The 26,194-nt window shown below is 39.5% G+C and overlaps 1 protein-coding gene across 2 annotated transcripts in view; it reads left to right on the top strand.

Moving 5' to 3' along the window:
* Positions 1 to 26,194, top strand: part of MAP2K5 (mitogen-activated protein kinase kinase 5) — a 268,480-nt gene that overhangs the window by 22,273 nt on the left and 220,013 nt on the right. For both annotated transcript variants that reach the window (XM_011940344.1, XM_011940343.1), the window contains exons 4-6: positions 15,063 to 15,132; positions 20,077 to 20,117; positions 21,037 to 21,104. In XM_011940344.1, the coding sequence (XP_011795734.1) occupies positions 15,063 to 15,132; positions 20,077 to 20,117; positions 21,037 to 21,104 (179 nt within the window). The remainder of the gene's footprint in view (positions 1 to 15,062; positions 15,133 to 20,076; positions 20,118 to 21,036; positions 21,105 to 26,194) is intronic.

The raw sequence follows: 26,194 nt of genomic DNA, 5'->3' as shown, positions 1-26,194 counted from the left end.
CTTGGGGTATTTAATTTTTTTAGTTTTAATAATCACTCTGAAAGACATATATTATCATTCTTATTTTTAGATGAGGAAGCTGTGGTTAAGAGATAAGCCCAAGGTCTTAGAGTTAGTATGAATGTGAATATGGAATTTAAGTTCAGTTTCTTTTAATGCCCAAGCTGTTGCTCATTTACTGTTTTACACTGTCTCTTCCCCCACCTTCCTCTTTGCACATTTGTAGCAGGATCTTTTTATGTAATCACTGTTATTTTTTTTTTTCTCCGAGATGGAGTCTTGCTCTGTCACCCAGGCTGGAGTTCAGTGGTGCCATCTTGGCTCACTGCAACCTCTGTCTCCTGGGTTAGAGCAATTCTGCCTCAGCCTCCTGAGTAGCTGGGATTACAGGCACCTGCCACTGTGCCTGGCTAATTTTTGTATTTTTAGTGGAGACGGGGTTTCATCATGTTGGCCAGGCTGATCTCGAACTCCTGACCCCGTGATCCACCTGCCTTGGCCTCCCAAAATGCTGGGATTATAGGTGTGAGCCACTGTGCCCTATCATCATCGTTATTACATTCTGAATAATTTGGGTTTATATAAAACCTTAGTTGTGATTTCTGCACCATATATTCCTTACAGCATATGCTTATTTTCTCAAACGCAGTGTTTAATTATTTTTGTGTTGTAGGAAAATATGATTACATAATCTTACATTACATGTCCTTAGTTTAAAAATTTCTGAGATTTCTTGGGAGCCACTTTTTTTGTCTGAATAGAAGTCATCTATCTCATTGATGAGCTAATTTTTAAAAAATTTTTGTAGAGATGGGGTCTTGCTTTGTTGCCCAGGTTGGCCTCAAACTCCTGGCCTCAAGTGGTCCTCCTGCCTCAGCCTCCCAAAGTGCTGGAATTACAAGTGTGAACCAAGGTGCCTGGCCAGGTTGGCTGTCATTTTGATCTGTCTTGGTTCTCATGATTGAAATTTAAGGAGAACCATTTGGACCTAACCTCACAGTAGGTTTTGGTTGGTAGTCCTCATAATTACCAGCATGTTCTTACAAATTTGCATTGGTCTTTATTTTGTAGACATGGTAAAATGTTGCCTTTTTAATTGAAAACTTATCAGTTATTTAAATTTGGCTCTGAAGTTTGAGTCAGGATTTTGTGTAAAGGCATAGGGAAGATACTGACAAATTACCACATTTTTATTGTTTTTTACAAAAAGCTTTTTTTTTTTTTTTGGTTTGGTTTTTTTTTTTGAGATGAAGTCTTACTCTGTCGCCTAGGCTGCGATGCAGTAGCCTGATCTCGGCTGGGTTCAAGTGATTCTCATGCCTCAGCCTCCCGGGTGGCTGGGATTACAGGCATCCGCCGCCACGCCCGGCTAATTTTTGTATTTTTTGGTAGAGATGGGATTTCGCGGTGTTGGCCAGGCTGGTCCCGAACTCCTGATCTCAAGTGATCTGCTCACCTTGGCCTTTCAAAGTGCTGGGATTACAGGCATGAGCCACCGCACCCAGCCAAAAGAGCTTAGTTTTTCATATAGAATTCAGTAAATCTGTGGTCACCTTAGTATTTCTTTAAAAGCCATATGTGGGAAAGCAAAAATAGAGGCACTTTTACCTTTAGTCCTTTAATCATTCTTTTTCGCTGATTACAAAGGTTAAGTAAATAAACAGCCTATATCTCTGCATAAGAATAAAAACAAATTTGCCATCTCTGAGTTGAAACTTGAAGAATTATTTTTTTCCCCCTTGGATGCAAGCATTTTCTGGCTTTGGGCCAGTACAAGTGTACATTTTTATCAGTAATTTAAATAGATTTTTGTATTAGACCTGAATATGTTGCCTTTTTAATTGAAAACTTATCAATTATTTAAATTGCTAGCAGCCTGAGGCTGTTAATTTTATGAGTGCCATAATAATGGCATGCAGTGGTTTTTGATACATGTGATACATGGAATATTGTATTATGGTAAGGATTTGTCATGACAGTAGGTTGTTGTGTGCTGTTAAATAATAACCAACAAAGTCTGTTGTCACACATTAGTACCATTTTATATAAGTTATTTAGAAGTTGTATTCTTTTCTTCATTAGATATATTTTTAAGAGATAATGAGAAGAAAACAAAGCTATAATAAATTGTCTTTTAAGAAAATGTAAAGTAATTTGGTCTCCAAGGAGATATTTAATGTATTGAAAGACTTCAGCAGCCAAGTGTTATTACAGCACCATTGTGATAGCTGCTCTGCGTTTTGTTATGAGTTTGTGTTAATCAACAATCTGTTTTTATAGCATAGTTTCTTGTAAGTTATGTTGTTAGAATATTCCACTTCTGGGATCATGGCTTTTCCTCTGACACTATTGTATCTTTTTAATTCCTCCATAAAGTATTTTTTTAATTAGAATTTGAAATGCTTTATTAGAAAAAAAATACAACCTACATATTCTGAAAACTAAATACCTGATCATTGCTAATTAAATATTCCCTTAATGTAGTTTAAATTATTTTGTCGTTGTTCTCGTTTCCACCTCTCATTTTCTAGAAATACTGAAAATAGCGTGCTGCTTTTTTCCTTCCATTTTTTTGTGTTTGTTGTCTGGTAGTTCTATGGAGCCCCAGTTCTAGGAGGGGATTGTTTTACTGTTAACCTCTTCTTTTGGGTGACCTTTCATGGAGAAATTCAGCCAATACATCTTGCTTTTGTAAATAGATTTATATTTGTTTCTGCTAAATCCTGTGTCTAGGGATTTATTACACCTGGTTCTCTTAATATTGAGAGACTTGTGTGAGTGGAACACAGTATTAACAAAAATAATTTTCATCGTTTTGTCTATTCTCACTCTTTATATCATTTTTTCCCACGTTGCCAGAAGAGTATGGCATACATTTTACTGTAATGTCTCCCATTATGAGACCTTGTATTATATTCAGTACAGGAATCCTTGTATTTAAGGGAAGTGTAAGTATTCCCTTTGGTGTATTTGACCGCAGTGTACCTTGTTAGACATTGAGTACTATGAGGGAAAAATATTTTTTCACCTGTGGAGCACCTTGTAAATTGGGACATGATTGTCTTTATTCTAATATACATAACTTGGACATTGCCTCTAAAATCATGCAGTTACTCAGGTAGAGTCGGAAGGTAACCACAGAGGTTTTGTTCAACTCTTTCATTTTATAAATAAGGACATTGAGGCCCACAGAGAATAGAAGATTCAGAAATCAGTTGGAAGTCACATGGCTAATTAAAAGGAAGGCCTGGATACAGACTCTCGATCACTTTGCTCCTGGTTGTTTTAAATAAGGTTTTTGTTTTGGTATCTATTATAGTCCCACTCAGCTTTGCAAATACTACTTTTTCCTGAGTGTGAAAAATAATGCTTATTACCAAAATGTCACTGTACTTGAGTTTGTAGAGACATGTAAAAAATACTCTGTTGGCTGGGCGTGGTGGCTCACTCCTGTAATCCCAGCACTTTGGGAGGCTGAGGTGGGCGGATCACAAGGTCAGGAGATCATGACTATCCTGACTAACACTGTGAAACCCCATCTTTACTAAAAATACAAAAAATTAGCCAGGCGTGGTGGCATCTTTACTAAAAATACAAAAAATTGGGAGGCTGCGGCGGGAGAATTGCTTGAACCTGGGAGGCGGAGGTTGCAGTGAGCCGAGATTGCACCACTGCACTCCAGCCTGGGTGACAGAGTGAGACTCCATCTCAAAAAACAACAACAACAAAAAACTCTGTGGGCGTCTGAAGGTTTAAAGGTTTTGTCCTTACCTACAAGGCTGTGTTTTACCTTGTTTACCAAATTTGTTGTCCATTTAGAAGTTGAATATTTAATAGCATCAGGGCCTTATTAGGAAGTTTTCTTTAAAGAGCAAAGAGGTTAGGAAGCTCATTTTCCATATGGTGCTTTCAAACATGCCACATATTAAATGGGTTCAACTTTGAACTTAACTTTGCAGGTGGCAAAATCAGTTCAGCTTTCAATGAGTGGTTAGTCCTCTAATTCAATGCAATTTATCCAAACAACTGATCACATAGTATATTCTTCAGGCAAGGTGGAAAAATGGTGAAAAAAATGAGAAAGGGAAACTGAAGGAAATAAATTGTTTTGGAAATTTATTTTCTCGAATAATGACATGCTGCAAGCTGTAAGTAAAGTTTTTGTTTTGTTTTTCTTATCCTAGTCATAAAAGAAAACTTTTTTCTAGAGGCAGATTATTTTAATTCTCTTCTCTGTGTTGTTTGGAACATTTGGATGCCCTTGAAATAGTGATAAAAGTGTAGTGACCCCTTCTAGCCCCTGTTGTGATCTACCTTGGAGTCTGTTTGGAAGCAAGGAGCAGAAGCATATTCAAGTTTGCATCAGAACGAGGGATTTATTATGTGGCTCTTGGAAGCAAAGGAAAGGATAAGCATGAGCAGGCCTCGGTCTTGGTGGCACAGGGCACTCTGGGGACCGCTGGAATAGGAGGTTTGGACCACCAACGTTTTGTCATTTATATGGCTCTACTCCCAGTTGAGTTCCATCTCTGTGGAGGGTTCCGCTTACCCTATTTATAACAAAATGTCTCATTTGGCTTGCTGTCTGCATAGTCCTGTTTTATTTAAGTGTCAGGTTCCCTGAAGCTACTGTTAAAACTTCTGCTTTAAGAGGAATAGCAGAATTGCTACAGTCTAAAAATCAGGTGAAAGGTCAGTGTGGACACTACCCCAAGCTAACCAACGTAATAACTCTGAAAGTTTCAGCTAAGAGGATCCCATAAATTTTGGGCCTGTTGGTGAATACAAATTTAAACTCCTTCTGCCAACACATATTACCTTAAACCTAGCCAATTTGAATTTCATCTGCTATTGGCTGCCCAAACTTCTATTAAGACTATCTGGAACTCCTTAAAGTCCTCTATGGTTTTATCCAAATGGTGTTATCATTAAACTTGGCCAACTTGCTGTCATTTTCACTTTCAAGTCATTAATAAATGCATCCATCCAATAACGTGTGCCTATAAATAGGGCCCAGAGTTGGTCCCTGTTGACCTTCACATTGTGATTTTCTTTCTTATCATCTAATCAATCTGTGACCATATGTGGACCCTCCGTCGAGTCTTCTAAGGAAGAGCTTGTATACATTGTAGTCTCCTCGTGACAGGAACAGTGAGTTATTAGGGAGTCAGAGCCTGAAGCCAGGTAAGTAAATGTAGCTATTAATTTGATATTCAGAATAGATTGGCTTCATATGTTATTTTTGACCACTGGGGCAGTTGTGTGCTTTGTGAGAGGTCAGCATCATAAAGGAAAAGCCTCTTAATGTAAAGTATGAGAAATAATTGAAAGAAGGTGTAACTAATGGCACATCTGAGTAGGGTTATAATTGAATTTGTAGCCATTTGATAGAGTTAAGATTGTTGGGTTCTTCACTGGGAAAACTAATAAATTATGGACTGCAAATAGTTGGTTAGTTTATTGATTATTGCTGTAATTACTGACTGAGCTACATATAATAGGATATGCTTGCAGTATTGACAACAGGAATCTGAAAATGTTATCATTAGTGTGAAAAAGACAGCATGAGTATTCCTTATAAGTGAAATACTGTACCAATTATGTTGTCTGTTAGGCATGCTAAGGAGAGATTTGAGAAACCGTCCTGTTATAAATGTATGGAAGAATAATAAATAGGCCTGGTATTTCCTCTGTACATGAGACTTGCTGCTGAATAAATTAGAAGGTATGACCAATGAGAGTCATTACTATGTCTATATCAGTTCCTCTCTGGATTCTTCCTGTAAACATTTGTGGAGTGTCTGTAATGTGCTAGGCATTATATGGCAGTGATTTCTCAAGTTTTTGAAGGCATAGTCCTTTTTGAAGATCTGTGGGAAGCTGTTTATTTTTTTACCCCAGAAAATTCACATAATGCAGTGTTTCACCAGCTTCAAGGATCTCCTAAAGCCCATATAGATTTCAGGTTAATATCTCTGGCATAAGAGGAAATAAAATATACAAGGCATGGTCCCTGCCCTTGTTGCACTTCCAAAAGAGAAGCAGTGTTCCCCACAATACCCATTTACTTTATTATTTATAGTGCTGCAGTAATTGAGGGGAAGGGAGGGGATACTGACTCAATCTCCATAAACCAGTTAGTTAAATTCTACCACTGTACTTTGTCCAGATATCTCAGTGGCCTTGTTTTGTGGTTTCTGTGTCACCCTATTGTTATGAACGTTTTTATTCTATGTACTCTTACTTGGAAATGAGAGATTCAAGGCACCATTTCCTATTTCAAGATTTTTTTTCAAGTACTTTTTAAGAAGGTTTCCCATATACCAGCTCCTTTAATTTTGATCTTCTTAACATCTTTATAAGGTGAGCAAGGCAGGTTTTTTCCCCCATTTTTACAGCAGAGGATACAGAGGCGTAAACAATTGTGTGCCTTTCTTGAGGTCACACAGCCAGTCCATAGAGAGCTGGGGCCTGAGGTCACTCACTTGCTGGTTTATTTCCTCATTCATCCAATCAGTTTTTTCATTCAGCAAATGTTTATTGGATAGCAGTTCTCTGGCCAAGCGCTATGCAAGGTGGTAGGGGTGCAGTGAGCATACAGTTCATGCCCTCTAGGAGCTCGTGGTCCAGTCAGGGAGATTAACAAAAAAGGAAACAGAATTCAGTGGGGGAAGACAAGGAAACTCATAATTACCAAGCGGAGTGATAAATGATATAATACACCTGAGCATTAGGTGCTCCATGAGCACAAGAAGTGTCTAATCTAGCTTTGGGGACCAAGAAGGCTTCGTGAAGAGGGTGGTGTCCAGGTGGAGTAAGTTAGGACAAGGGGACTAGGAAGGGTGTTTGGGGCAGAAAGAACAGTGTATTTAAAGAATGCCTGGTGAATCAGGAGGAGCTGCCTGTGATTCAGTCTGTACGGACAGTGACGGGGGAGAGGGTGGGAGATGAGGCTGGGAGGAAGGTAGGTTAGACCATGGAGGGCCTTAGCTTGAGGGAACAGGGAAGTGACATGATCATATCTCGTATTGTCAGAGGCATTTGAGCCATAGCAACTCTGTATTAGTCTGTTTTCATACTGTTACCAGAAAGGGGTTCCAATCCAGACCCGAAGAGAGGGTTCTTGGATCTTGTGCATGAAAGAATTCAGGGTGAGTCCACAGTGCAAAGTGAAAGCAAGTTTATTAAGAAAGGAAAGTGGTGAAATAATAGCTACTCACTCCATAGACAGAGTGGGACATTCCTGAAAGTAGGAGGATGAATGTGCCCACCCCCAAAAAAAGGTATGATGTTTGTTTATATATAGGATAAAAAAGGATCATGGGGAGATGTGCTCTGCTACAAAGGTTTGTGATAAAGGATTCATTTTCTTAATTACCATATTTTGCAAAAATTGATATTATCTTTTTGTTTGTTTGTTTGTTTTTTGAGACAGAGTCTTGCTCTGTTGCCTAGGCTGGAGTGTAGTGGTGCGATCTTGGCTCACTGCAAACTCACCCTCCGAGTTCAAGCGATTCTCTTGCCTAAACCTCCTGAGTACCTGGGACTACAGGCACCTGCCATCGTGCCCAACTAAGTTTTGTATTTTTAGTAGAGACAGGGTTTCACCATATTGGCCAGGCTGGTCTTGATCTCCTGACCTTGTGATCCACCTGCCTCGGCCTGCCAAAGTGCTGGGATTACAGGTGTGAGCCACTGCGCCTGGTCTGATATTATTATGTTTAAAGCAAAATTAGGAATGCTTCTGTTCTCAAGATATTAGGCTATCAGGACATTCCTGAATCTGGGCGTGTTTAGTAAACGTTATCAATCTGTTCCCTTCATCATTAACATCTAGAGCCTCGGAATACCTAATTTCCTGGGAATGTAGCCCAGCAAGTCCCAGCCTTATTTTTCCTAGCCCTCACTCAAGATGTAGTTGCCCTGATTCGAATGCCTCTGACAACATTACTATAAAGAGCTATTTGAGACTGGGTAATTTATAAAGAAAAGAGGTTTAATTGACACAGTTCTGCATGGCTGGGGAGGCCTCAGGAAACTTACAATCATGGCAGAAGACAAAGGGGAAGCAAGTACCTTCTTCACAGGGTGGCAGGAGAGACGTTGGGTAGCGGGTGGGTGAGTTGCCACACACTTTTAAACCATCAGATCTCGTGAGAATTCACTCACTATCATGAGAACAACAAGGGGGAAATCCACCCCCATGATCCAGTAATCTCTCACTGGACCCCTGCTCCAATTCGACATGAGATTTGTGGGCAGGGACATAAATCCAAACCATATCAGACTCCATCTTGAATGGAAGCTGGGTAAAATGAGGCTGAGACCTGCTGGAAGTTAGGCATTCTTAGTTACAGGATGTTTAGAGTTAAGGGAACAGGTTAATAGCATTTACCAAACAGGCTCAGGACTTAACAGACCCAGGAAATGTCCTGATGCCCTGATATCTTAAGAACAAAAGCCTTCTAAGTTTTGCTTTAAAGATTATATCTTTAAAAAATAATATCTTCTTGTGGAAGACAGTAGTTACACAAAGATGAACAATCCTATGTCACCAGCCCTTGTAGTGCAGCGCATCTTCTCCATATGGTTTTTGCTTTGTTATCTTACATATAAACAAGCATTGTACCTAAGTTGGATGTGTTCCTCCTCTTACTTTTGGGAACACTTGGCTCTGATTGGATTTATTGATGGAGCCATTCTTTTATTCCTTTACTTTCTTAATAAACTTGCTTTCACTTTACTTTGTAGAATCACCCCAAATTCTTTCTTGCACGACATCCAAGGACCCTCTCTTGGGATATGGATAAGGATCCCTTTCTGATAACAGTATTTCTCAAGAGTGGCTTGGGGTAGAGAAATTATGAAGCATGGAAGCCACTTAGGGGGCTGTTCCTTGTGAAAGACAATGGTGGTCACAGGACTGATGAGAAGTTAACAGATTTGAGAAGTGGGGAGGATGTCAAGTTAATAAAATTTAGTAGGTCCAGCATGGTGGTACACGCCTATAATCCCAGCACTTTGGGAGGCCAAGGTGGGTGGATCATGTGAGGTCAGGAGTTTGAGACCAGCTTGGCCAACATGGTGAACCCCATCTCTACTAAAAATACAAATATTAGCTGGGCATGATGGGGGCACCTGTAGTATCAGCTACTTGGGAGGCTGAGGCAGGAAAATCACTTGAACCCAGGAGGCGGAAGTTGTATTGAGCCAGGATCGCACCATTGCACTCCAGCCTGGGTGACAGAGCAAGACTCTGTCTCAAAAAAACAAAATAAGGCCCGGTGTGGTGGCTCACATCTGTAATCCCAGCACTTTGGGAGGCCAAGGCAAGTGAATCACGAGGTCAAGAGATCGAGACCATCCTGGCCAACATGGGGAAATCCTATCTCTACTAAAAATACAAAAATTAGCTGGGCGTGGTGGTGGGCACCTGTAGTCCCAGCTACTCAGGGGGCTGAGGCAGGAGAATCATTTGAACCTGGGAGGCGGAGGTTGCAGTGAGCCGAGATCGCGCCACTGGACGCCAGCCTGGGCGACAGAGTGAGAGTCCATCTCAAAATAAATAAATAAATAAAATAAAATGTAGTGATTGAATATGGGGGAGAAGAGAAGAGAGATGGTTTGGGAAACAGGATCATAGTGATGGTATTTCCTGAGACCATAAACCCAGGCAGCAGAAGACAGGTCTAGGGTCTGAGAGGGGATAGGAGAGGAAATCAATTTTGGACCTGTTGAATTGGAGGAGGCTCTGCACAACCAACTGGGTATGTTTCAGAACTTAGGAGAGAAATCTGGGCTGGAAATAAAGATTTGTGATTCATCAGCTCATAGTTAGTCTCAGTGACTCCTCTGGTAGTTGAAACCTTTGAAGTGGCTGAAGTAACTCAAGGAGAGTATAAAATGAGAAGGTTAATGAAAAACAGGAAGGGAAATCCTGCATTTAAAGGAGAAATGGGGTAATAACCACTTACAGGAAACCGAATGGAGTAGTAGGAGAGGTAGGAAAACCTGTGGAGGGGGTGGCGAGAGGGGGGTTGCCAAAGAAAGAGCCAGAGGTCACCCATCAGCACAGATGTCCTCACACTGCTTCGCCAGACTCTGAAAGATCGGGGGACATAACCTAACCTGCACAGGGTGTGAGTGAAGCCACAGCTCTTCACCAGCTCAGCAGTCTACCAGGTAACCCTGCCTATTTAGGTAAATGTTTTGAGGTATGAGAAATATGAGATAACCTACCTCTTAACTTGTAAGCAATAAATATACATTTTATGCCCCGAGTGCATGGCATGGCCTAGAATGAAAGGAATACTTTTTTGGCTTGTTTTTTTGTTTACTGATAAACCATTTGCTTCATCTGTTAAATAAAGGTGATGATACTTACAGAATGGGATAGGATTGTAAGAAACTAAGTGAATAAACATAGATATGTAGTACTGAGCCTAACACACATAGGTATCCAATGACTGAGGGTTAGTTCTCTCCCTGTGTCTCTATCTCTATCTCTGTTTTCTCTTCTTTTTTTCTTTCTTTCTCTCTTTTTTTTTTTTTTTTTGAGGTGGAGTCTTGCCTTGTCGCCCAGGCTGGAGTGCAGTGGCATGATCTTGGCTCACTGCAACCTCCACCTCCTGGGTTCAAACAATTTTCCTGTCTCAGCCTCCTGAGTAGCTGGGATTACAGGTGCACACCACCACGCCCAGGTAATTTTTGTATTTTTAGTAGAGACAGGGTTTCACCATGTTGGTTAGTCTGGTCTCGAACTCCTGACCTCAGGTGATCTGCCTGCCTTGGCCTTCCAAAGTGCTGGGATTACAGGCATGAGCCACTGCGCCCACCCTTCTTTCTTAATAGAAAATATGTGCCTCATAAACTTAAACTGTGCTATTTTGGAACTCAAGTTTTTTTAAAAAAGTGGCAGATTTCCATGAAGAAAAAAATGTAATTATTGATTGAATTGTGCCATTAGCATTAGAATTAGGTTTATAACAAATATGAACACTGTAGTAAACTTGCAAACAAAACAAAGCAAAAAATTGTACTTGTTATCCCCTTGTTGAATTTGGCCCTCTGTTTCAAATTAATTAGATTTTTGGTAACTACACTAAACTTTGTCACATCCTTATTAAAATGGCTTAAGAATTTTGAAGAACAGCTCAGAAGGACTCTGAAACTAATCTGAGTCTAGTACTGGAGATTCCATTAGCAATTGCAAAACTGATTAATCTTTTACCCAGTTAACTTATTGATTATCGCTGCAGTTACTGCATGTAACAGATTATGCAAGGGATAACAGGAGAAAACACTTTTTATAACTGCTGCTGATGTATTCAGTTTGAACACAATATTTCATACTCTATATAATTATTTCTGCACTTTTAAGTGCTGGAACACTTCTAAGATAGAAAGTTTGCTTAATATTGTTTCAATATGAGGAGGTGTACTTTTAAATTTCTTAACTAGTAATGCATTATGGTTTACCAAGTGCCTTCACTAATTTTATTGCTGCAGTTTAATTTTTGAGCCTCACCGTAACCCTATATATTAGGGTAAATATTAGGAAACTAATGTTTAATAAAGTTAAATGTCTTCCTGAAGGCTACACAAGTTAATGAGTGGCAGACTCAGAATTCAACCCCATTTCAATCAGTAAATATTTATTAAACACCTACTATGTGCAGAGTTTTGTGTTAGGGCTAATAAATGCCAGGATAAGATTATAGACGTGAATATGAAGTTATTTGGATAACTTTAAGTAATATTATGAAGGTTACTTTGTTACATTTCTATCCGAGCTATTATGTTCAGTATCTTGGTGTACAAGGTTTAGGAGTGTTTTTTTGGTCGTTGCTGTTTGTTTCTTTGTTTTTTTCTTTTCTTTTGGTTTTGGTCATTACTGCTTATTTTATCACTATTTAGAACAAAATTGGAGACAATCCCTTTAAAGGAAGAGTATATAGAAATGACACTAATAGATCCAGATCTAAAAACAATTTGCTGTCCGTGCGTGGTGGCTCACACCTGTAATCCCAGCACTTTGGGAGGCCAAGGCAGGTGGATCACCTGAGGTCAGGAGTTTGAGACCAACCTGGCAAACATAGTAAAACTCCATCCCTACTAAAAATACAAAAATTAGCTGGGCATGGTGGTGGGCACCTGTAATCCCAACTACTTGGGAAGCTGAGGCAGGAGAATAGCTTGAACCTGGGAGGTGTAGGTTGCAGTGAGCCAAGACTGTGCCATTGTACTCCAGCCTGGGTGACAGAGCAAGACTCTGTCTCAAAAAAAAAAAAAAAGAAAGAAAACCCCAATTTGTTTTGCAGTTTATTAGTTGCTGTCTTTGTTTTCCCACGTGAGCCTCACAGCTATCCTCTGGGTAGATCTGTCTTGATTTTGTAAATGCGTAACATGAGGCACAGTGAGCATTTCGTCATGGAGGTCACATGCTTGGAGATGACAGTTAGTGATGAGGCTCCTGAGTTTGAGCCCTCTGATTCCTTCATGTGCCTTGCTCATCTCACTGAGTAGCATGGACCTGGTGGCCGGTCAGGACTGCTCTGTGCCAAGAGGTACCATGCATGGCCCTGCATTTTATCCTTATCTCATGGAGAATGCTCTATAGGCAGTAGCCTGAGTTTCTAGGCCTAGTGCCTTGTTGGTGGCTGTTCCTCAAGGATCAGTTGTGTAGGGCCCACACTATGGGTTTGATTACCTCCCTTTACAGCATGTCCTGGATGGTGAATTACTTTGCTATGTAGAACATAAGCTTCTCTATTAATACAGATACAGATCAAATGGAGTAGTACAGCAGGAGAAAATGCACTTGGATTTAGAGGAAATATAAAAAACAAAAAATACAACCTAACTGCTCGCTATAGAGAAACTGTTAAGTGGCATACTCAACATCGTTGCTGTGACTTTGTTAATCGTGGTACAGAGAGATGTTTATAGATGAGTTAAAAATTCTCACAATGATTATAAAAGTGTATATAGTTTGCCAGTTGATTTGGAACAGACTTAAAATGAAAGGAAAACCATTTTTATTTATTTATTTATTCTGTGAGGTAAATAAATAAAGCTGGAAAACAGGTCAATTTCATGCATGCAAGATTTTATAGTAGGGAAAAAATGCATTGCACCTGTTCTGACCCTTTACATTTGAGGTTATTTGTTTTCAAACTTGACCCCAAGCACCAGTTTTAGACATCTCTATAATTAACTTGTTAGATAAAGCATAAGGATATTTTATTTGTCTTGATTTCTAGGACAATGGCAAAGTAGTAACTGAAATTACTAGCCTATTGTACATAGCAGTTAATTAAAGAAAAGCATTAACTATAGGAGAACACAACCACTGCTGTTGTCTTGTATCAGTACAAAAAGGCAGTATTTTTTTTGACAGCCACTGATTGGAAAGTTGCTTGCAGCCTTCCAGAAGCAAGGGGGTACATGCTGTGGATCAATAACCAGCAAATTTCCCATTAAAAAGAATACCTGAGCAATGTTCCAAATAGCCACTGGCATCTTAATTTTCCATGGAAACCTCAAATACTTGTGTGCCGAGGACAAGTCATTTTCGGACAATTTTTCCAGACTACTTGTTAACAGTTATTGCTGTCCCAAAAGGTTGACAGCCTACATGATTGATATTTCATTTACTTGTCATCACTGAGTAATGGCGAGTGCTGTATTTCTGTGGTTTTAAGGAACAGAATCTCCTGAAAGACATTTGCCTTATTGTATATTCCAGAGCGTATGTTTCATATGTTTATGCTGTATGTATATAAGTTTTTATGTCCATAGAAGGACAGAATCACTTCCCTTACAGTTTGAAACCCTTTGGAGAGCTGGGTACACTTGTATCAGTCCATAGCTATCCAACATCCACCTTCACTTTATTTGTTATTAGTGCAAACAGCCTTAGATGTATTAACTTGTGATTCCCAAAATGATGCGGAATTTTATAGCTCCCCTTTATTTTCAAGAGGAAAAAAAAAAACCCTTGCTCTTGTAATAATTTTAATGTACATAAAAGCAATAGGAAGATACATGTGATGTCTGCTAAAAAAAGAAAGTTTTAAAGAATGTCAGGAAACAATGATAATCAAGGAAAGATTTCCTAAACATATAGTATTTAAATAACAGGGACATGTTTTTAATATAGAAACAGCGAGGATGAAAAGGGTGTTCTGCTCTTTGACAGCCCCTCAAAACATAAAATCAGCAGTTTTCATTGTGGATATTTTTCCACCAAGAGCGTCACTTGTTATTTGTCAAGCATTATAAGATGTGAGAGCACAGAAGCCATCTCCAAGTTAGGTGGACATATGCTCACAAAATAGCGAATTGAAAGAAGTGGTAATCAAACCACAGTACAACCTACTGAATAATTTGTGTTTACTAAGGAATGTGAAAGCTTTTTCACTTAGAACTTTATTTTTTGTGTACAGAATTTTACAGTGCAATTTGGTCTGTACTAAAGTGTTTATAAGGCTAAAGCATAAGGATATGTTTGCTTGAAACTAGGCTACCTTTTTATCCTATTAATCCTGTCATCTTTGGATGGGTCATATTTTGTTTGCTGTTTCCACAGTCTCTGTAATTTAGATTTCCATTATCTGTGCATTTCATACACAAATGTGAATAATGTTTGATTAACTGGCATGTAGGTCCAAGCCCAATGTGAAGTTTCTTCATTTTGCTTTGCAAAATCCAGGGAAAAAGAGCAAGAGGCAATTTGGGAAATTCCACTAAAATGCTTTATGTGTTGTTTAAATATATATAATTTTCAAATATTTTATATTATTTAATTTACATTAAATACTAATATAAAGTCTTAATCAACACTTTTAAAGATAAATGCCAGGGTGAAGGCTAACATACTGGACTTTCAATCCTAAATATTCACTATAGTCATTTTGATGTGCCGGTAGGGGAAAAGTATTCTCAAGGCTGATATGTTTATACCAGCAATTTACAAAAGTACTGTGAATTAAACAACCACTAAGTGTCTGTTCCAGTATTCATACATTACTGAGTAATCTCTTTCTATAATCTCTTTGCAGTATTATTCCACAGTAATGGAACAGCAAGTAAATGGACAGTTAATAGAGCCTCTGCAGATATTTCCAAGAGGTAATGTTGAGCAAATTCTAATCAACAATGATTATTTCAGTAAACTGTTTCATCAGCAGTTATGTTTTCCAAAGGTTTAAATGCACATAACATGATGTTTAGCTCTTAATTTGAAAAACAAAAGACGTATTCATTATCATGGGGATTGCAGGCCATATTATAGTTATGGCAGATAAAATATCTAATTTACTAGAGTAAATTAAACTAACTAGATTGTTTTTTGTTTTTGAAGTACATGCTTACATTAGCTTAAAGAACTCTTTGGGGGTCCGCATGATTTCTAAACCAAGGCAAATGAATGACTTTAATCCTGGATATTTATAAACTGTGGCTCATGATGGCGGCCAGAGCTGCGATTGAGGAGAAAGCTTTTAGCTAGTGCAGAAGCTAAGATTTACTGAGGTGTTAGGAGAGAAATTTTGGCAGAATGTTTGGTGTCTGTTTTTTTGAGGAGGTATTTTCTAAATAGTTGAAATTCTTCATAAATGGAAATTTGATTATCTCCAAAAATAAGAGCTGATGAGAGTAAGTTTCAGTGAATCACTTGGTCAGATAATTTTCTTTTTCCCTTTTAGGTTTGGCAGTACTATCCTTGTATCAGATATGATTGTTCAACCGTGTATAAATGTTCCCTCAAAATTTGAATAATGGTGAAAAAGAACAGTTTAATTATATAAACCATTAAGTCTTTCACCCATTATACATTGCCCCACTTGGAATCCATGTTTTCTAACTAATGGAACAGATAAGGAAATTCTCTAAGTAACCCTTCTAGAAATAACTTAATTGAAATAATTAAAAGTTAAACTTACCTTCGTTAACTGATACTGTACAAATAATCATGGTATGAGTTTTCCAATTAAACATTCTAGACTTTCATTACCTGTAACTCTCTGAAGTTTGAATGGCTCAATTAACCAGTAGGCTCCTATTTGCACTGATAAAGTCTCCAAAGGCAGCTGGCTTGGCCAACCCTCAAGAAGCTCTGGGTTCAAGAATAATATTGCTCTTTTAGCATATGTGTGGGCAGCAGAATCGGGAGTGCTTAGTATATTACTAATAACGTATTAAATGCTAAGTAAGTACAGTTGGGCTATTTAAGGACAGTAATAGTTCAAAATAAGGATTGTGATTAATCCACTTCTGTTGTACTTGAAGAATAACCACCAAAACAGAAAAAAAGAAAGAAATGTTGCTATTTCCGTTTATTAGGCCAATGATTAGGATGTAAATTATTTCTTTTTTTTTGTTTGTTTGAGACAGAGTCTCGCTCTGCCACCAGGCTGGAGTGCAGTGGTGCAATCTCGGCTCACTGCAACCTCTGACTCCCTGGTTCAAGCGATTCTCCTGCCTCAGCCTCCTGAGTAGCTGGGATTACAGGCTCATGCCACCACACCCAGCTAATTTTTGTATTTTTAGTGGAGACAGGGTTTCACCATGTTGGCCAGGATGGTCTTGATATTCTGACCTCGTAATCTGCTCCCTTGGCCTCCCAAAGTGCTGGGATTACAGGTATGAGCCACCGCACCTGGCCAGGAGATAGATTATATCTTAATGTTTATAGTGACTGGAGAATTTGGGCAAGTTTCAAAATTCTTTCTTCACAAGGAATACTATTTTACAAACTGAAAATTTCTATTAATTTCTCTACTGACATTATAGCTCTGCCATAGAAAACCCTAGTTGCAGTATCCTGGAGAAATATACTTCCAGGCAGGGCACAGTGGTTCATGCCTGTAATCTCAGCATTTTGGGAAGCTAAGGCAGGCGGATTGCTTGAGCTCAAGAGTTTGAGACCAGCCTGGGCAACATGTCAAAACCCTGTCTGTACCAAAAAAATACAAAAATTAGCCAGGTGTAGCGGCACACTCCTGTTGTCCCAGCTACTTGGTGGGCTGAGGTGAGAGGATGGCTTGAGCCCAAGAGGTTGAGGCTACAGTGAGCCATGTTTGTGCCGCTGTGCTCCAGCCTGAGTGACACAGCAATGCCCTGTCTCAAAAAAAAAGAAAGAAAGAAACATACTTCCAATGTTGTGGGTTGTTTGTTTTCTTTCATTTTGTGAGCAGTCCTGTCATTCTCACTGTTCATCCCATTATGCTTCTTCCCATGATAATCGTAACCATTTTTAGATGTCTGCTCTGTTAAGGCATTAATATTGCTTTACGCGTCGTCGTCTGTAATCTTCCTGATAGTTCTGCCTATTAGGTATTATTGTTTCCAATTTATGGATGAGAATATTGAGGTTTAGAGAGGTTAAGTAACTTCAGAGTCACACAGCTTATAAGTGCTTACTATGCCCTTTGAGTAAGAATTTCATTTAAATTATAATGTGATTAAAATGGAAAGGCATATATATTAAAATATAATTAGAGTGTGCATGGGAGTAGTTTGGAGGGCTTGTTTTGGAGTGGAGACAAGAGTATAGTATGGGGAGAGGATTCTTAAAAAAGGAAAATATATGAGATGTCATTGTCACATGTAGTCTTACCGTAAAACCCACTAGGCTGCAATAAATTGTTAAACATAGTCTTTCTAAGCCAAATTTAAATATTTCAGAATATGAGACTGTCTTTTTATTTCTGTGGTTTTTAAATATGCTATGGTATAATTGTTTCTAGTTTTTGGTAGTCTTTTGCTTTTTGCTACCTATCTACATCGAATGTACATTTTATCATATGTAGATAAGTGAAATTATGCAAATTTACATAATCAACATGTAGACATACTGGGTGTATTTCCTATGTCTACCTAGTTGATTAGAGGCCCTCAGACCTTAAAAAGAATCTTTAGACTGAACAAGTAGGAAGGATAGAAGAAAATAATTGTTTCCGTTTTGGTTTTTTTTTTTTGGAGACAGAGTCTCACTCTATCACCCAGGCTGGCGTGCAGTGCATGCTCACTGCAGCCTTTATCTTCCCAGGCTGAAGCATTTCTCCTGCCTCAGCTCCTGAGTAGCTGGGACTATAGGCATGTGCTACCATGCTGGGCAAAGTTTTTTATTTTTCAATAGAGACAGGGTATTACAATGTTGCCCAGGCTGGTGTCAAACTCCTGAGGTCAAGCAGTCTTCCCACTGCCACCTCTCCAAGTGCTGGGATTAAAGGCATGAACCACCATGCCTGGCCATAATTCTGATCTAATAACATGTTCTCCTCATTCCAAGTAGCACAGTTGCCTTGGATAGTAACTCCCAGGTCATGGCTGAGTCCTCTCCATTGTTAAAAGATATGTTAAATATTAATAAGTGTGAACATTGACTAGCTTTACAGTAATTCCTGACCCCATAACTTTAGGAAATAGGAGGTTACTGGGTTTTTTGACTGCTGTTTACATCTCCAGTTATAAAAGTTTGAGAAGTCAATTGAGGAGTGAGGCAGATATTAAGGTTAGAGATAAGAGTTGACGTTTGTCTCTGATTCCTTGGCTAGCGACTTTGTTTAAAGGAAATTTATGAATGCACTGCGTACTTCAGTGGAAATATTATGAAGTGTTGTCTTAGGAAGTATTGATGGTCCCTCAAGGAGCAGGCATCAAATGCATGTGACTGTAGTTCAAAAGGTTAATTTCCATTTTAAGGAAAGAAGATTTTGAGTCTTAATTTTAGTGCATTTTAGAAAGGCAAGTAAAAACATTTTGTTATGGTTTAGATATATTTTCTAGGAAAAATAACATGATAAATTTGTGTATATTTGAAATATACAAAATGAAAGCAACTGAAGTGTTTTGTAATTATTATCCATATCTTCTCCTCTTTTTTTTTTTTTTTTTTGAGACAGAATCTCAGTCTGTCACCAGGCTGGAGTGCAGTGGCGCCATCTCAGCTCACTGGAACCTCCGCCTTCCGGGTTCAAATGATTCTCCTGCCTCAGCCTCCCAAGTAGCTGGGATTACAGGCACCCGCCACCATGCCCAGCTAATTTTTGTATTTTAGGTAGAGACGGGGTTTCACCATATTGACCAGGATGGTCTTGATCTCTTGACCTCATGATCGGCCCACCTCAGCCTCCCAAAGTGCTGGGATTACAGGCGTGAGCCACTGCGCCCAGTCGTTACCCACATCTTCTTGTTATTAAACGGCTCTATTTCTTGTAGTCAGGAACAGGAAAAAGACATGTACATCTGAGAGACGGACAAAAGAAAAAAAAATCAAATTAATTCATCCCCAAACAATCAATCAAAATTGACATACAATTTGTAGGCCCCTTAACATACAATTTGTAGGGAACTATAGTTTTCATATCTATAACATGGGCAGGAGGCTTTTGTATTTTTAACACATTTGTTGAAGCAGCATTTCCTGAATTAGAAAAGTACTAACCTGTAACTCAAGATGGTGTCAGGAAATTAATATTCTTTTTTCCTGGTACTACCTTATCTCTAGGACTAAATCTTAGCACATGTCAAGATTTGTAAGAAATGTAATAAAATTAGTTACATGTCTGTATTTTAATACATTTGACTGCTTATGGCTGTGCAAAGTAGTATTCAAACTAGAATGTTCCATCGTAGAATCTCTAGCAATCTTTTGGCATTAAAAGATCCTTTTCTCACCCCCTCCCCCGCAAAAGAATCCCTTAGCTCTTTTCAAAGTAGTTTTAAGTGATAGCAGATATACAATGTAACAGAATGAGGACAGATTGCAGAAATTTGAATTATGAAAGGAATCTAATCATTTTAGCTCAGTTAACTTGGTTTTTATATGTTTTAAGCAGAAATTGGAATTTATATGAGGTGGTGTCAGAAAGCTCTTTGCATTTATAAATGCTCACTCCTGCAAGTTAAAACCCTGGTTCATAATTCCCACTTTGGGTCTTGGGAGCCACTTTTCAATCATTTCTCTCTGCTAATTTTGGTGTCACCCTCATTTCTTTTTAAACGATTCATTTTGAGCAAATTTGTAAATGGCCCTGATGTGTTCTACAATTTAGTCAATTACTGTTTCAGCCTGCAAGCCTCCTGGGGAACGGAACATACATGGCCTGAAGGTACGAATTTCAATAATTGTTTCAGTAAAGTTAGATGGATTTGTAATGCTGTGTTCCACTTATTGAAATGTCAAATAAAACTGCACTTTCTCAAGCTCTGACAAGCGATCCTTTTATTTTTTTTTTTAAATGGGAGGTGGAGGGGGATTCATCTGTAGTATTTGCTCAGTATGTGTATATATTTGCATACTGGGGGTTTGGTACTGTATTTTCAATTATTTGGAATTGTTTTGTTGGTCAGTGTCTTCAGGATAATCCTAAATGCTGGTATCTACAAAGATTTTAGTAAGAATATAGACTTCATTTCAGTGATTAATTAAGCACATAAGCATATTGCACATGGAATACCCTCCTTTTGACATATTTATGCTAGAAACATATATCTAGCACATATCTTTTCATTCTGTCTATTTTGAATTCTGGATTTCTGTTTAGGGCTTCACATCTGAAAGAAAAGCTGGCTTTTGTATTAGGCTCAAATATTTAACAATTAATTATTTGGACCTAATTTTTTAGTGAATAAGAAACATTCTACATACAGTGTTCTGCTTGGTTGCAGAGCTAGAAGGATGTAACTTGAGGTTCACTACTAACCCCTGAGTATATTCTTAATGTACTTTTTGAACATACTGTTTTTATATGTATTCTAGACAGTGAGTTGGATTTTCACACTGTTTATCTCTCCTTTTTCATCACTGTTTAAATATTTAATGGAATAATGACAGGAATAGAATATTATGTAATGTATGGGTTATATGGTTTTGTAACCTATATACTGAATAGACTCCAACCGTGGATCTGTCTAGCAACAAGCTAATTAACCTTCATAGTGAAATGAGAAATTTGTGGCAAATTATAGGTTAATTAGAACTGTGTCCTCAGAACACAAGACTGATCAAGATTCTTTCTTTACTTTTAGGTGAATACTCGGGCCGGACCCTCTCAACACAGCAGCCCAGCAGTCTCAGATTCACTTCCAGGCAATAGGTGAGAGCAATCTAGTGAAGTGTGCCCTTGATGTGATTTATCTACAGAGTTGGGGTGAGGTGGGGAAGAAGCTAGAAAGAAATTTGACCAGTTAGATAACCTAGCTACATATTGACCAAAGAGAAAGGACATCATGTGGAAAAGTGAATGTTTAGATTTAGACTGAGTGCTCAGAGAAGGCTGCCTGGGGAGAGTGATGTTTCTGTTTTGACCTGAAGGATGAGAAGTACGTCAAGAAGCAGAGAAGGGTGTTTCACACAGAGGGAAGAGGGTAGGTGAAGGCCCTGAGGTGGAGAAGAAGCTCAGCATGTTTGTGAATAGGCCAGTTTGGCTGGAGCACAGGGAGGGGTGCTGGGTTGGGGAAGGGATTTGGAGAGAGGAGATGAGAGAGCAATAGGAGTGATAGGAGCTAAGGAGGTAGACAGGACTCGTCATGCGGGGCCTCATAGGCCCTGTCATGTTTGAATTTTCCTCTCAGTTGCACTGGCGAGCAGTTAGAGGGCTTTTAGTAGGACAGGGATGTGGCCAGCCCTATGTTTTTAAAAGATTCTCTGCCTGTGGTGTGGCGAATGAGCAGAAGCTCCCATCTAATCCTGCCCTCTTTTGATGTTTGACTCCCTACTCCTTGCCAAATGGTCTTCAAACCTCTTCCTGAACATCCCTGTTGGAGGAATGCACTTTATCAGCCAAAGCAGCTCCTTCCCTTTTTTATTCGGCCGTATCTCAGAAGGCTCTTTTTGTGAGCTGGGATTTGTCTTTCTATAGCACCCACTCATAACATTTTAGTTAAGCCCTCAGAACGTGGTTGTTCCCTCTTCCAGGGGAACAGCTCTTCCAATGGTCTTCCCTCCAAACACAGTTCTAGATTTTCTGTCTCAGTACATTCTCCCATATCCAGTCTATTGCTAACTCCAGATAACCTGTCAGTCCTCCTTCACTGCTTCCTAGGCCTCCCTCAGTGCCACACCCTGTCAGTCCCCATACTTGTGGGTTCTACCTTCTGAGTAGCTCTAAGTCTTTCTACTCACCAGCATCCCTGCTGCTGTGTGGGTGGTTCTGGCTCTCCACATCGCTGCCACAGCCTCCTGAGAGTCTGCTCCCTCCATTCTTGCCCCATTGAGCCCCTCCTCCACCCTGCAGCTGGAGCCACCTTGCCAGTGCACAGTCCTGAGCTGCAGTCATTCCCTACTTTAAAACTTCACTGTTCTTTATGCTTTCATGATGAAGTGTAACCTCCACAGCAGGTGAACAGTGGCCCTTCACATATGGGTACTCTGTGTACTCCAGCTTGTTGACCTGCCTCTCCACGGCATCCCACCTGACATTCCAGCTTTGCTGAAGAACACATAGTGCCCTGAATGGACCACTTTCTTCTCTCTACTGGGCCTGCACATTTTCCCGTTTCTTTTCATCCCCACCTTGACCTTCAGTCTGGCTAACGTTGGTTATCTTTGAGGGCTAAATTATCTTCTTCTGAAAACTGTCCCTGATTACTACCCATCTCCCATTGCACACCAGGGACCTCTGTAGGAATTCCTATGATATCCCCATGCTTCCTTGTATTGTAGCAGTGAGCACATTGTATTATAATCACCTATGTCCTCCAGTAGATTCCATACTCCTTGAGGGCAGTGACTGTAGCATATTCATTGACAAAGTTCCAGTTCCCAGCATGATGCTTGCCATATAGGTTATAGTCAATCATGTTTGAATGAATGAATGAATGAATGAATGTGTGAATATATTTGTATTTCTTTTACATCTTGCCTCTGGACTAAATTCTCCCAGCTCTTTCATCTTTTCTGATATGACATTACTTCTAGTCCCCTCATCCTTTTACTCTTCTTTGGATATCTCAGTGTCTCTCTTCAGGTGTCATACTCAAGTTACAGTCGTAACACATTTAAATTTTAAAATGTTTTTATTTTATTTTATTACTTTTTTAGAGATGGGGTCTCGCTCTCTTGTCCAGTTAGAGTGCAGTGGCGCAATCACAGCTTGCTGCAAACTTGACCTCCTGGGCTCAAGTGGTCCTTCCACCTTAGCCTCCCAAGTAGCTGGGACTATGGGCCTGCACCACAATGCCTGGCTAGGCATTTTTTTTTAATTTTTAAATTTCTTTTGTAGAGATGGGGTCTCACTGTGTCGCCTAGGCTAGTCTCAAACTCCTGGCTCAAGCAATTTTCTCACTTTGACCTTCCAAAGTGTTGTAATTACAGTCATGAGCCACCACAGCTGGCCTTAAAATGTTTTTAAGAGTGATTTTTGGATAGCTTAGATCACCATGAACATGCGGATGAATGAAATATTGAGTAAAATGACTCACAGAGAAATTGCCAGGATACAATTTTTTCTTTTTTGTTTTTGTTTTTTTTTTTTTTAACCAAAGTTGATAATCAGATGCTAGCATAATGAATGAAACAGTATTTTCCTCTATTGCTCTCAAAGCATGGCTTGTTTTTTCTTTTGCCTTAGGTGATTGACTGTTTATTAAACTGAGTTTACTAATCCACTTGGTGTTCCTAGGCCATAATTACTGAATTCAAGTCCCGTTGCCAAGGCAAGGCCTTTCCTAAAATACTTAGCTTTCTCCTTCTGTAAAGTAGGATGATTAAACTTTCCATCTATCTACCACTGGTGTTAGAAAGATTGATGAAGCTGTATTAGGAATCACGTTTTATTTCTTGGATGAAAGGCATTTTATAAATGCAGTGAATCAAAATGTTATTAATTCAAGTTTATAACATAATGCAGTATCTATGTAGAAACCTTGCCTGGACTTTGTTTGGTTATTTGTGTCTTTACAATAATTGGAACTATCAAATTGGGAGTCATTTGTGGGAAAACTAGAATCTGAATGTTTCCCAGTAAAAAATATGTGTGTGTTTGTGTATGTATAGGAGATAGACAGACTTTGAGCAAGGTATGTACCTTAGAGGTCTGTATTTTATCCTTTATAAATCAGGGATAATAACTATACCTAGAGTATAGTTATTACAAGGATTAAATTAGGATAATGAGCATTTAGCACAGTGCCTAGCACATGATCGTCACTTGATAAATAGCAGCTATTATTATGTTAACTGGACTGATTTTAGGCAGCTGTGTATTTTTTCCATATATGTTTCAGCTTTCATCCTATTCTACAAAATTGTTAATTGCCACTTTAGTGCATGGATTCTTAGACGTCGTAGGACATTAAAGTCAAGAACCATTGGATGAGGACATACTTTATAAAATCTGGGAAAATAGGGACTCAGGCTCCATAGTTTACATTTGACCATAGCAAAAGTTTAAGATATATGTAGAAAGAAGAGTAATTATAACTTGAAGTGGTAAAGTGTGATCAAACTTGAAGTCTGAGATTCTCTCAAATGTAACCTATTAAAGGTACCAAATGGAATATGTGTATTTCATGTTAGGTCTTGAGTCCTTTCTCTTTTTTTCTTTTTCTTTTCTTCCTTCCTTTCTCCTTCCTTCCTCCCTCCCTCCCTCTCTCTCTCTTTCTTTTTCTCTCTCTTTCTCTTTTTCACTCTCTCTCCTTCCTTCCTTCCTTCCTTCCTTCCTTCCTTCCTTCCTTCCTTCCTTCCTTCCTTCCTTCCTTCCTTCCTTCTTTCTGAGACAGGGTCTCGTTGCTGTCACCCCCCATTCTGGAGTGCAGTGGCACAATTACGGGTCACCACAGCCTCGACCTCCTGGCCTCAGGTGACCTGAGTAGCTAGGATTACAGGCAGGTGCCACCATGCCTGGCTAAGTTTTTAATTATTTTTAGAGATGGGACCTTACTATGTTGCCCAGGCTTGTTCTTGAACTACTGGGCTCAAGCGATCCTCTTTCCTGGGCATCCCAAAGTGCTGGGATTACAGGCCTGAGACAGTGTGCTTGGCCCCTTTTGCTTTCTGATGTATTTATGATCTTAATGTCTTACTGCGTTACTACTACTGCCACCACTGTATAATAATAACCAGAGCAGTGACCACCATTTATGGAACCCTTAGCATATGCCAAGTCATTGGGCTATATTTAAGGGTGAGAAGAGAGTGGAGTATATAGAATACGTAAGATGTGTCTGTGTTCTCAGGGAGCTCCCAGACTCTCCCTTATTGGGGGAGGGTATGGTAGGAAGAAAGACATCTATACTAACACCTAGCATGGGTAGGTAGGTAAAGGGCTAAAATGGGTAGGTTAAGAATAGAGTTAGCCGGGCGTGGTGGCTCACACCTGTAATGCCAGTACTTTGGGAGGCTGAGGTGGGTGGATCACAAGGTCAGGAGTTTGAGACCAGCCTGGCCAACATGGTGAAACCCTGTCTCTACTGAAAATACAAAAATTAGCTGGACGTGGTGGGGTGCGCCTGTAGTCCCAGCTACTCAGGAGGCTGAGGCAGAAGAATCGCTTGAACCCAGGAGGTGGAGGTTGCTGTGAGCTGAGCTCACGCCACTGCACTCCAGCCTGGGCAACAAAGTGAGACTCCGTCTCAAAAAAAAAGAAAAAGAATAGAGTTAACAGGTTTTATTTTTATTATTATTACTGTTTTTGAGACAGAGTCTCGCTGTGTTGCCCAGGCTAGAGTGCAGTGGCACGATCTTGGCTCACTGCAAGCTCTGCCTCCTGGGTTCATGCCATTCTCCGGCCTCAGCCTCCCAAGTAGCTGAGACTATAGGCACCAGCCACCACACCTGGCTAATTTTTTGTATTTTTAGTAGAGATGGGGTTTCACCGTGTTAGCCAGGATAGTGTCGATCTCTTGACCTCGTGATCCACCTGCCCCGGCCTCCCAAAGTGCTGGGTTTATAGGCATGAGCCACTGTGCCCGGCCTCTTAACAGGCTTTAAATCTCAAATAGAATATTGTTGGGAGAAGGTGCTATTTTATATGCTACTCTACTAGCCAGGTAGATATTCACAGGTATAACTCATTATAAAGCTAGAAGACTTCAGAGCTCCCCTTGACTACCATTCTTTATTTAAGAAGGACTTTCACGCCGGGGTAGTGGCTCCTGCCTGTAATCCCAGCACTTTGGGAGGCCAAGGCAGGTAGACCACCTGAGGTTGGGAGTTCGAGACCAGCCTGACCAACATGGAGAAACC

This window comes from Colobus angolensis, unplaced genomic scaffold (genome assembly GCF_000951035.1).
Source record: "Colobus angolensis palliatus isolate OR3802 unplaced genomic scaffold, Cang.pa_1.0 Scaffold19, whole genome shotgun sequence".
Taxonomy (NCBI): Eukaryota; Metazoa; Chordata; class Mammalia; order Primates; family Cercopithecidae; genus Colobus; species Colobus angolensis.
This window is presented reverse-complemented; position numbering and strand designations above follow the sequence as displayed.